This window comes from Coptis chinensis, chromosome 8, assembly GCF_015680905.1.
Source record: "Coptis chinensis isolate HL-2020 chromosome 8, ASM1568090v1, whole genome shotgun sequence".
Lineage (NCBI taxonomy): Eukaryota > Viridiplantae > Streptophyta > Magnoliopsida > Ranunculales > Ranunculaceae > Coptis > Coptis chinensis.
The window spans coordinates 8147266-8159546 of NC_141463.1; the positions used below are offsets into that span (position 1 = coordinate 8147266).

The following is a 12281-nucleotide window of genomic DNA, read 5'->3' on the forward strand; positions in this document are numbered from 1 at the left end:
GGATTCGATGCCACTTCAGGGATCCCAGTGGGGATGAAGACACTAGTAACAAAAATCAAATGTATGGTTACTGAATTAAGCAGCAGGAATCAATGAATCATTCAGCCAAACAATTTGTTTATCATAGATGAACTCTGCTCGGACCCCTTTGCAAAACTGTAAGGTGCGCCTCCCCCCCCCCACACACACACTGACAATATGCAAATTCATTGCGATACAAGTAAACAACTTTCATTTGAACAGCTATATTGGACCTCGTACAGTCCATCTACCATGTCATAGCTTAACATTATATTCAAGTTTCATACGGTAGGGATATTATCAAGTTATGTACACGAGTATTTTGGTAGTATTAGAAGTGGACATAGGTAGAAAATACTAGTGCTACTTGTGTTCACATTGGAGCTTAAAATCAACATCCGCCGCTTGCAGGCTCAATTGAGCTCAAAAGACCATTCCCTCTCAGTTGCGTACAATGTTCTTCTGCATCAGCTTGTGCACAAATAATCACTACAGCCAAGCCGTTGATGTGAGCCTCTTGCATGACATTGACAGCAATATCAACAGTCATCCCTGGAATAACTTTCATCAAGACTTGGACGACATACTCACGTTTATTGTAATTGTCATTGTGCAACATCACACGGTAAGGAGGAGATGTTTTCCTCGATTTCCTGGAAAACAAATAACAGATAAAGTTGGTATTAGTTAGTAATAACTAATAACTCAAAAACATTTCAGTTCTCTTTCACTCTGTTACCGTCCCATGCTGTAAAGGAATTCTGCAGAAAGGAAATTATCGCCCCTAACTATACGAAATTACAAGTGACCGAGTTTCCCACGGCATCCTATTAGCTGTGAACACAAATATCTCTTCTTCTTCTTTTGTGTGTGTGTGTGTGTGGGGGGGGGACGGGAAAGCATAGAATAGCAATCGGATGACTAGAATACTTTCAAATACAAGTTTCTGGTAACGGGTAGCTGCTATCTTTTCTCTTTGAAAATGAGATGCATAGCTACATTGATGCAACTTTAAGCATATTTGGACATTCCCAGAAGAGAACAGCAGTATGTTCTTCTACCTGGTTTTCACCCTAATGACTGGCATATTAGTAAACTTATGCCAATGAAAATATGTACAACACTAAGAGTATGCCTATTACCCTAATCCCCTCTAATCATCATCGTCATACACCAACTGGTTTTCCTAATTATCTGGAAATTGAAATCATCAAGAAGACTTTTTCTTATTAAATATGTACGTGGTTTTCACTTCAGAAAACAAAAGTTGTCACATTCCTTCAATATTAGATACAAATATATTCCCCCAAAAAAGTAAATTCCTCCCACAACTTTGAGGAGGGTTATAGGAAATTGTGCCGCAGTTCTGGCCAAATATCCAATAAGAGATTTCACCAACTCTCAGGTGGAGATGGGCTAGATCTACAAATAATAGTTTAGTATATTCTTGAAGGGGATTTTTAAGTGATTGATTAGGATGCAGTTTGATACTTGGAACAACTAATCCATATCTTTCTTAGAGTTTATACTTTTTTCTTTTATAGCCTCTTCCACATTGTGTGCCACTAAACATATGGGTTTTGACTAGAAGCTCGTGCTCAACGGCTTTCACTTTCGCTTCTGCTTTTGCTTCTTAACTTATGTGGGATTGCAATGTACACATGCATAGATGAAGCAGTGATATGGTGAAATCTGGTAGATCTAAAACTCAAAATAAAGGAGCTTATATGTTTTCCAGATACCAAATTACACTTAGTGGTAGTAAATATAGGTGATCAAATTAACACCCGAGAACCATGGACCAAGCCATGGACTTGAATCTTGGAATTTCGATGTCAGGTTTATAGCTAGATATGGATCATAGTGATGAAAACCTAACTCAATAGTCAAGCAATGCAATCTGTTTGATGTTTATATAAGCGCCCAAAATCTCCAAGATATATGACTATTTTTTTTTTTTTGCATACAACTTACACATTTAATAATAACATTTTTCTAAAAAAACACTACCATATGCAGTTTTCGTTCTAGTTCTACAATTATAATGTTCTGATGGAAACTCGCAAAGATGGGGAACTAGTGGAGTTTTGCTAATTCAACGTCTTTTCTATATTCAATGAAAGGAAACTCTAGTCTACACCTTGACACAAAAACATAGAGGATGTAATTAAACTTAACGACTTTTGAAAATATACCTCACATCATACTCCGACTCACGGCCTGGAGTAGTTTTCTCTATTGTTGGCCTGTCCAACAAACCACCTCCTTTGCCCGGTCCAGCAGCTGATACAGTCATAAGAATGCCGCGATTTGTGCATAGTCCTCTATAAACAGATTGTTTATCCCCTAGAATAGACAATATTAACGAACATGAGAATCAAACTAAAGAAATGCAAATGCAAGGACATCAATCAAATTAAACTGAAAGGCCTGATGGCCTTAGGTTTTATTGCTAAGACTAGTAACTTTTCAATAAAAAAAAAAGCAATCCCCAGAAAAGTAACACACATAAGCTTACAAAAGTGAGTATCATCACACTCACATCAATGCTACCACTTACATATCAGTTATACCATTCAGGCCATTCATCAATTTCAGACAAAAAATTCCAGAAATAACAAATCTCTAATGCTTTAAAACAAAGCGAAATTTGAGACTTTTAAAATAAGCAATTAATTTGGAAAGTCTAAACTTGGCCCATTTTGAGACCTTTTATATACAAGCCATAATTTGGACTCTTAAAACAAAGAAGCCATCTTTTTTTTGTCACCCAACTAACAAATCCCCATTACTAAAAAGGTTGGGCCTGCTTTACTTGATTCTATATTGCACTCACACTACTAAATAACATAACTTGATCATCAAGAATTAAGTAACATAACAACCAAAATATATAACTGCAAGAAAAAAGATAGTACCTGGTTTGTGGTTGAAGACATGATTAGGTGAAAGAGAAACTCTCCCACAAATGGCTGTATCCATTTCTCTCTCTCCTACTCCTCACTTTACTTCTTCACCCAACACCAAGAAGAAGTAAAAATGGTGTTCTGTTTTAGGCCTTAAACAGACCTGTCCTTTTATTTTTTTCTTCAGTTTTTATAATAATTTTTTCAAGTTAATGTGTAAATTGTGTGGTGAGTTTAATTTATGAGTTTGAATCAGCTGCTCCATCACTAGAATAAGAAACATATAATTATCTGGACCACATTCTTTTCATGCATCGAGCAATAGATTTTTTCTACACAAAGTGACGTACTTTTTGGGAGTAATAATTGTATGGTGGACGATTTATATTATGCCACGTGTCACCAAGTTGGCAGTTTATCGTTCAACTGATACTACTACTACTACCTTCTGGGGCTTCACTCTCATTCTTATCATCACTTTGCATAAGTTGTAAGTAAGTGTACTCTAATGGGGTGCAACACTTTGTGTTACTCCCTCAGGTCACCACCCTTACCAAAAACTAGTCCTATTATTAACACATACAAGTGCCACTTTCTGTTCAAACCAAACTTGTTTTCTTGTACAAAGAACAGTGTTGATAAATGCATCAACCTTAACAAGAAGAAGCAAAGTTGTGATGATCAGCTTGACATTGTCCGACTTTGGGTTGATTCCAAATCCTCATTATCATTCAATTCTGAAGGTGTCCCATTTCTTTAAGTTTTAGTACATATATTTTTTACTTGTTGATTATCAAGTTGCATGGAATATAATCTCGATACAACTTATGCATTTAATCAAACAAATGTTGATATTGATTGTGAATTTATTACCACTCTATATGGTGTGTTGCACAATCTTCCTGCATACCAACGTTTCTTGTACTACTTTCAGTTTATTGTTGATTTTGGTTGTAAAATTTTCATTGACTGGAATGCCCCGGTGCCAAGTGTGGGTATTTTTCAATAGTCTGAAAGCTGCAAGTAGTCTTTGTTAGTTTAAAATTTTAGTTTGTGATTTCCAAAAATTAATCTGTAGCCGGTCTTTCACTGTAATTGCGTGAATTGCGCTGATCATGCTTAATGAACTAGTTTTACAGCTCCAGGGATACTACCAAAAGTATTGAAGGGATATCTTCAGATTTGCTATTTTTGTTACCATTACAATGAATTGATTTCAAATGCTTAGTGAGTACAAGTCTTATAGATCTGGAACCAATAAATATTTTGGTTGTTGTTTTTCTATCAGAGAGGTTTAAAGTGGTGTCCTACAATATATTGGGGGTTAGGAATGCTTCAAAACATTCGGATCTATACTTACAAGTGCGTCCAGATTACTTGAAATGGGAACACCGTAAGAGGCTTATATGCGAGGAACTTATTGGATTGGACTCTGATATAATCTGTTTGCAAGTAAGTATTGTTTCGTGGTAAATCTTGCAACTTTGTTTGTAAGCATCTGATAAAATTAGATCAATGTTGGTTCAGGAGGTGGACAAGTATAATGACCTTTTGAAAATCATGGAGGAAGAAGGCTATGTTGGTACTTATAAGGTGAGTATCTTTTGTACTTCGAGTTTTGTTTTCATATAGTTTCATTAGTAAATATTTGGACTCCAACTGTTGCAATGTAGAGGCGCACTGGGGACACTGTGGATGGTTGTGCTATGTTTTGGAAAGCAGACAAGTAAGAAATCTGATTCATTTCGTGCTTGTAAATCTAATATATTTGTTTATTACCATAGACTAATTGGCTTGACAAATGTTTTATATTTAGGTTTCGTTTATTGGAGGTAGAGTGCATCGAATTCAAGGAGTTTGGTCTTCGTGATAATGTTGCGCAAATTTCTGTTTTTGAGGTACCAACTTGTGTAGCAGTCTTTACTTTTTGTTCAACATGGCCTTCCAATTTTAGTAGAATTTGCAAATTCTCATATCTAATATATAAGATTATCATAAACAGAAACTTATTGATTGGAGAAAAACTATCTTAAAGTTATTTTCTGGGACTTACTGAAGAAGGGTGTTCACGTCTTCACACTGCTGTATTTGTTACTAAATATAGGACTAAACAAGTATCGTTAGCTTCAAATAGTTAGTTCCTAGATTTGATCTCTCTCTTGAAATTGCATCATTCTAGCAACATATTACTCTAGTTTTGATAGCAGATCTAATGATTCAGCGTAGAAAAACTAAAATATAATTCAGAACAATAATGGGCATTTTCCCCACCTAGGTGTACATATACTTTTCAGTTTTCAAACAAAATCACTTGATCTATTGGGAAGCAAGAGCTCTCGAGCTGCCTAGGCATATTGATATTGGTCCTGTGTCGGTAACTCTGCCTGTTAGGCCGTTAAATATGATAATGTTGCACCCACAATAGTTGTATACTTGTATATACGTATAATATATACATATACGCTGTATGATCTGTATGTCTTCAGGTTGGTGAGTTCTGAAAGTATGTTGTATTGCATATTCTGTCCGTGTCTTACTTTTTATTATACAGGCAGATGTGTGAAGCTGCTTCACGACGAGTTATAGTTGGGAATATACACGTGCTGTTCAGACCAAGCCGAGGAGATATAAAATTAGGTCAAGTAAGTTATTCCACAGTGCCATCCAATGTGTTTAGCACGAATTGCTATGTGCAAACTATCTAACCAAACTTATGAGATGATTCAGTTCCGTTTCCGAAGTCATTTCCTGTTGTATTTATGTTATTGAATGCTGCACATTATTGTAGATCCACATTTATGACATTAAGAACTCCAAACATTTCCCAAAGATATACACAGGATAGGTTTTTGTCTGTAATTCCTCACTTTGGATATTCAGGTAATGACCATTAGGTTGGATGCAAACTGAAGTGCAAACTACATGCATTAACTCCTTGAATAGATTTTCACAGAAATGATAACCAGCGCCATATAGTTGATAACTCAAACTGAAGTGCAGACTACATACATTAACTCCTTGAATAGATTTTCACAGAAATGATAACCAGCGCCATATAGTTGATAACTCCATACGTCTCAGATTCGAAATCATATTTGACTCCTTCGAAACTGAAAACTTCTTCACATGCACATTTAACAGAAAGAAAACAGTCATATAGAAGTGAAGTTCATGTTTACAGCCATTATACTGGGTGACAGTATTGTTGATTTGTTATTAGTAGTAGTACTAATTAAATCCAATTAAGGTTCACGTGTTAAGAACTGACATGAGTTTGGGATGACAGCATGCATGCACGACTACAAGTCGTCATAGATTCTATTTGTAATTTATATTGAATTGGACTGTTTCTCAGATCCGCTTGCTCTTGTCAAGAGCACATGCCCTGGCAGAGAAATGGGGTAGTGTCCCTATAGTGCTTGCTGGTGATTTCAACAGCACTCCTCAGGTTTACTACCTTACTAATATTGCTTAAATTTCACAAAATTATTCTATTAGGGACACACATTCTTGTTGATCACAAATTTTCTTTTAAACTTTGCAGAGTGCAGTTTACCAGTTCTTGTCTTCCTCAGAGGTGAATGTTTGTTTGTTACGTTGTAGTGTGAACATTATCTCAGTTAATTCGCTCAATTTCATATGGTACTTAGCCTTTACTTCATTAAAAATTCGGTTTCATTAAAATCGTGTTATGATATCCCTTATCTGAATGCAATGTCAATTTGCAGCTGGATGTCAGTTTATATGACAAAAGATATTTATCTGGCCAGCTGAATCCTCAATATCCTGAATTTGGAGATTCTCAGGGGCATTTGAGTAGGACTATAATGGTGATGCGCAGGTACATACTTCATCAGATGCCAATAGTATTTTACGCGGCTAAGTGAAGAAGTTGGATGCTTTTCTTACTGCCTCCAAGTAGGCAGTAGCACGACGCGAGGCATCTATTAACAAATAGCTTCTTTTCAGATTCATAAATTATTCCTGGACTGATGAAGAGTTGAGAACTGCAACAGGCAAAGCCAATGGCACCCGAGTTGAGCATCCTTTGAACCTAAACAGCAGCTATGCTTCTGTGAAGATTACCGAGGTAGATGTCTTTGTCTCTAGGTCAGCTTACCTATGTTTTCTCTTAAATCTTTGCTTATGACATATGGGCCCGTGCCATATATATTCTATGCAGGGAACTGCAAGAACTAGGGATTCCAATGGTGAACCGTTGGCTACTTCTTTTCACTCAAAGTTTCTAGGAACTGTTGACTATCTCTGGTAACATAGTTTCTCTGGAAAGGGTACATAACAATGGTTGCGATAGGAAACTAACTTGAAAGTAATTCAGGTACTCAGAGGGTATCTTCCCTGTAAGAGTTTTGGATACTCCACCCATGGATGTCTTGCAAAAGACATGTGGACTTCCACATAAGGTATGGAAATGAACGATCTGAAGTTCTTCAATAGCTCTATAGTTAGTTGGGTTAACTAGTATTACCCCCCCCCCCCCACATGAGCCAATTAGGGAAGGATTTCCCCCACTCGATGGAGATATTAGGGTCTCCCCCCAAGTACACACACAAAAAAAGTCAACTTGGATTGACCGTGTGGGGGAGACCCTAATTTCCCATCTGGTGGGGACTAATAGTCGTTAACCCTAATTAGTTTAACATCATTGAAAACTGAATCTAGTGACTGGTAAAGCTTCACACATGTGAGCACGTAGCTGAAAACAAGTTGGACATATACCCGGCCACCTAGCTGAGCACATGATTTCTAGCTGTAGAATTCTCTTCTGAAAATCCACGAGTCTGAACCTTCATGCTCGATCATAGTGCATGATAACAAAATCATCCCGATCTAGATTTTCACATTGAAATGTATCCTGTATAATGAAACTTTTAGCTGAAAGAAATCAACAATGGCACTAGGGTTCTTCAAGCAAAATTTTCTATCACCATTTGGTGTTAATTTTAAGCAGGTGGTTCGTCATATTTTTTAACATATTTCTTGACTTACTGATCATCTCTATTCTTCAGAAACTGGGAAGTGATCACTTGGCTTTAGTTTCCGTGTATGCATTTACACGATGAAACAAAACGACAGAACAACACAACCTTCTCGCAAGCAATGGAAGGGTACAATGTCTCTTTTAGCTGAAATGCGATCATCACGTCTTATCCACGAAAAACGTGCAAGAGGATAATGCATCATGCATGGAGAAAATAGAATGGGATTAACTGTGGTGTATGAGCGTGAGAGCTTAATGTTGTACATGTAATTTTCTTGCAAAGATTAGTGAATATAGAAACAATAACTGATTCAAGATTGGCTAACGGCTTTAAGGTCGTGATTGACATGGACATGCAAATGACATTGCTGAACCACACCTTGATAAACAGATTGATCAAGCCAGAATCACTTGGCCTCCCAACAGTACATTTATCAAGCCGAAAACACATTTCGAACTACGACCATGTAAAATAAAGTTTGCTGCCTAACTATCACTGATCGTGAAGATTCATGAGTAGAAGCTGTAAGTAGAGGAATCCTTGATGATGTTTCGCAATCCACCTATTGTCGATGCAAACATGATGAACACACCCACGACTATACATGCCTGAAAAATAGTAAGCGCAGAGTGTTAAGAGACGATTAATTATCTATGCGAGAAAATCTCGATAAATTTTGCCTAATCAATCGGGCTTCATGGACAAACCAGATGTAAAAAAGATGAGTTTGTTTATTTTACCCAATTGACAAACCAAGAGCGACTAAGTCTTTCTGGCTTCTTGATTGCTAGCCACATTATACATGGGAGCTGCAACATCATAAATTTTACCTGTGTTAGGAGTCCAGTGGAAATGCAAATTAATCCTTCTAACTAGCAACAATTCAGATAGGATTGATTGACTTACGAAATAAGAAGTGGGTGCAAAACCGAATCCTCCAAAGAAACCAAGAAGATCTCCGAAAAATGGAAATGTGACGCCAACAAACAGCGTAAGAGCTAACAAGTTCAATAAAAGACATGGAAAAGAACCACTGTGAGGATTTTATACAAATTATGAATTAATTTGCAAATTAAAATTGGAATGTAAATTGTGAAATTGATTTCTTTATTGTCATATCTACTTACCAACGTAAGTAGATCGAACCACAAGTCTCAGTGGCATCCCACGCGAAAAGTTGAATTTCTTCACGAACATATTCTCAAGTAATGCAAATACTGGCATTGCGTAAACCTACACAAATTCTTCTGTCACTAAATCCTATGTAACAAAAGTAAAACTAGCTTGATCTTCCTAACATATTGAACTGGAGCATAAAACCAGTTGCTTAAACAATGACAAAAAACCTGTGATATCGAGTCACATAAAGACATAATTCTGTGTGTGGAACACATGCAGCTGAGCAAACACTCTTTAACTAGAAACACTCAATTCGTGGCTAATACACTAATACTAGGATTTACTCATTTACGTAGTTTGCAGCTTAGTTGTTCCTTCCATTTTTAAAGTAAATAAAGTTATATAAAGGATTAAAAGCGCACACCTGATAGCTACCAATGACATGGACGACCACCATTAAGTTTGCTGCGGCAATAAGCCATTCGGGGCGTTTAAGGTTCACAAGTACATTATCTTCGACATCTTGCCCAAATGCCCAGTATCCAATTAGAGCCACAGGGAAATAACAGATTGCTGTGACGAAGTAGGCACCTACTGCACCTTTCCACATTGGTACCTTTGATGGTTTCTCTGGAGTTGATGGAATGGTTGCCTGGATTTCAAGAACAACTGCATGTCCTGCAAATGCAAATGATATAATTCCCAACGCATTAAAGACCCGAAACATGTAGTCAGTTGGATCTGTTCTCTTGTATGCATAGCTGACGTCTTCGACTGGTCCTCGAGCAACACAACCCACCCATGATATTGTTGAATAACTGCAATTAAAACGTGGTTTAAGCTGCTTAGACCAAACTTTCTATAGGTTAAATTAATTTTCTTCATTACATCATTTTGTTCTCAACTTAACGAAAATCACTTTAATGTACTTTTAAAAGAGAAATGGTAACAGTAAGTAGGTACCTGAGTGACATGATTGCGGCAGCTAAGGAAACCCCGGCAACAGAATTGAAGTTAGGAAGCTGAGACAGAACAAAATGGATGGAACCAAATATGCAAATCCAGTAAGACTGTCTAAGTCTTGAACAATCATGACAAGCCAACTCCATGAACTTCTTGAGACACTTCCCTCCAGTGACCATGTACACTATGTCACACCCAACTTGAACTATAAGTTGCTGAGGTAACACTATCCATGGCCCAAGTTTAGGACCAAACGCGTGTTGGCCGAGTTGGTAGTAACGATCAAATCGAGTTCCAGGAACACATTCATGTAGTTGTATCATTTGCCATATTGTGAATAAGGTGATGCACCAAGATATCACCAGAACCATAGTTCCTGGGCCCCTACATTAGAAATTGAATAGGAATTCATGTTATAATAAATGTTTTTCTTGTTCTTCTTTTGCTGGGATCTATAACAAATCAAAACTTGTGCAATTTGAAGCCGGCATGGTACGTAAATCATATATTCGATCAGTCATATAGCAGAAGATCATAAGTATAACTTTATTTTTTTCTGATATGGCTTCACTAGTCGCTACAGTTGCCGCAACCTTCCCTATAAGGCCATAAGGGGAAGATACACTATGAACTAAACTACTGCAGTAGTGCTACATATGAGTGTAAATTATAGATGAAAGTTAATTGTCTGGTGTAGTATACCATCCCAAGTAGGCCATGGCGTAAGGCAAGCTAAGAACGCCTGCACCAACCATGGCAGTAACAGTATGAAATGTTGAGTACCACCATTTGGCTTTTCGAGGAGGACCGTCTTTGGACCACTCTTCATCTGAACAAATTTCCTGAAAAATACACCCAAAAAAGACTACTTCATGAGGAAACAATATAGTCAGATATGCTACTGGAATTAAGGAAACATATAGAACATCTTTCTTTCATGCAATCTTATACTCACACACCTTGGGAGGAGGGGCTGACACCATTGTTGCACTAAAACAAAGAGGCCTAGAATGTGGGAATGTTGTGAGTGAATCATGTCTTTGTATATTGTAGTTATAGTGGTTGATGACTCATGTTTGATGGAATAAAGGGGGATATGAGATGTATTTGTTATGGTGAACCGTGAACATAATGCACCTTTTGCCGAGTAATTAACATGGTGATGATTACTCTCTATCTCTCTCTAATTTGGTAAGCAACGATGATTAGTTTATATACGTATATAGCATTGTCTGCTATCCAGGTTTGATAGCACTTTCGAATTTTGATATCCGACCTTATAAATTTATAATGGCCACAAGTGAGTGGAGTGAAGCAATAAACTAATTCAATTGGTCATTAAGGCCCATCAAATGTGAGTATATTTTAATATTTGCTAGCTAAATCTTATATATATATGAACTCTAAATTAACTCCACCACCAAAAGTGGATTTATAAGATGAATTGAGGGCTGAATCTTCATACAAAAAATCGGCCCAAATGAAAATATTTAATCTTGTCAAAAATTATTTTAAAATTTAAAAAACCTAGACCGTTGGATAATTTTATAACATTGTAAGCGAATTTTGATACGTCTAGACATCTTCAAATGCGTTGATTTTTTCTTAGGATGATCAATATTGTGGAGAGAACATCTCCACAAAAAATCAGCTTCTAATTCATTGTTTTTCATGGTGGAGTTTTTTTGAAGTTTGTATAAATAGAGTTCATATAACGCGCAGGTATATATATATATACAGTTCGGATCTTAGAAGTGCATACTTATTTTAAGTTAAAATAAGTATGTAAGTAAAACTTCATCTAGAAAATGAATTCAAACCCAATTTTTTGTGGATATCATCTACTCACCATAAAAACCATCTCTACAAAATTTCAACTCATTTGGAAACCTCTAACCTAGATAAAAATTGTTGTCATCTTTAAAAAAAAAATCTAACGGTCCAGAAAATAGTATTTTTGTAATCATCTTTTGCCTAGGTTAGAGATTTCCAAATGAGTTGAAATTTTGTAGAGATGATGTTTATGGTGAGTAGATGATATCCACAAACAATTGAGATTGAATTCATTTTCTAGGTGAAGTTTTACTCACGTACTTATTTTAATTTAAAATAAGTATGTACTTATAAGATCTGGATTTCCTAACTCAACCTTCTGTTTTTCTAACCAACTACGCTACAAAATATGGGCAAAGTATGGATGATTTATTGCTATGTAATTTTTTTACTTGTATGTTAATAAAATATGATTTATTACCATAAAAATCTCAGT

At 36.4% G+C, this 12281-nt stretch overlaps 3 protein-coding genes across 4 annotated transcripts; 1 reads left to right on the forward strand and 2 right to left on the reverse strand.

Moving 5' to 3' along the window:
- Positions 1 to 209: 209 nt before the first annotated feature.
- On the reverse strand, positions 210 to 3130 carry LOC147479693 (Ribosomal protein L12/ ATP-dependent Clp protease adaptor protein ClpS family protein). The gene is made up of 3 exons (XM_086581453.1): positions 2940 to 3130; positions 2217 to 2367; positions 210 to 674 (listed from the first exon to the last, which is right to left on the reverse strand). Exons 1-3 carry the CDS (start codon positions 3001 to 3003, stop codon positions 413 to 415), a joined length of 477 nt encoding a protein of 158 aa, XP_086437579.1. The 5' UTR covers positions 3004 to 3130; the 3' UTR covers positions 210 to 412.
- A 233-nt stretch (positions 3131 to 3363) lies between these two features.
- On the forward strand, positions 3364 to 8305 carry LOC147479694 (DNAse I-like superfamily protein). Its single transcript, XM_086581451.1, has 13 exons — positions 3364 to 3670; positions 4216 to 4379; positions 4455 to 4520; positions 4601 to 4653; positions 4744 to 4825; positions 5483 to 5569; positions 6283 to 6375; positions 6472 to 6504; positions 6656 to 6768; positions 6897 to 7017; positions 7111 to 7196; positions 7267 to 7351; positions 7958 to 8305. The coding sequence occupies exons 1-13, from the start codon at positions 3436 to 3438 to the stop codon at positions 8009 to 8011; spliced, it is 1272 nt and encodes a 423-aa protein (XP_086437577.1). The 5' UTR covers positions 3364 to 3435; the 3' UTR covers positions 8012 to 8305.
- On the reverse strand, positions 8218 to 11131 carry LOC147479695 (Transmembrane amino acid transporter family protein). Of its 2 annotated transcripts, XM_086581450.1 has the most exons (8): positions 10972 to 11131; positions 10715 to 10854; positions 10013 to 10396; positions 9474 to 9867; positions 9058 to 9163; positions 8837 to 8928; positions 8671 to 8739; positions 8218 to 8538 (listed from the first exon to the last, which is right to left on the reverse strand). In XM_086581450.1, exons 1-8 carry the CDS (start codon positions 10993 to 10995, stop codon positions 8440 to 8442), a joined length of 1308 nt encoding a protein of 435 aa, XP_086437576.1. In that variant the 5' UTR covers positions 10996 to 11131; the 3' UTR covers positions 8218 to 8439. The 2 variants fall into 2 exon arrangements, 1 of the variants encoding a protein (XP_086437576.1); XR_015206969.1 differs by lacking the exon at positions 9058 to 9163.
- Between the last annotated feature and the right edge of the window lie 1150 nt (positions 11132 to 12281).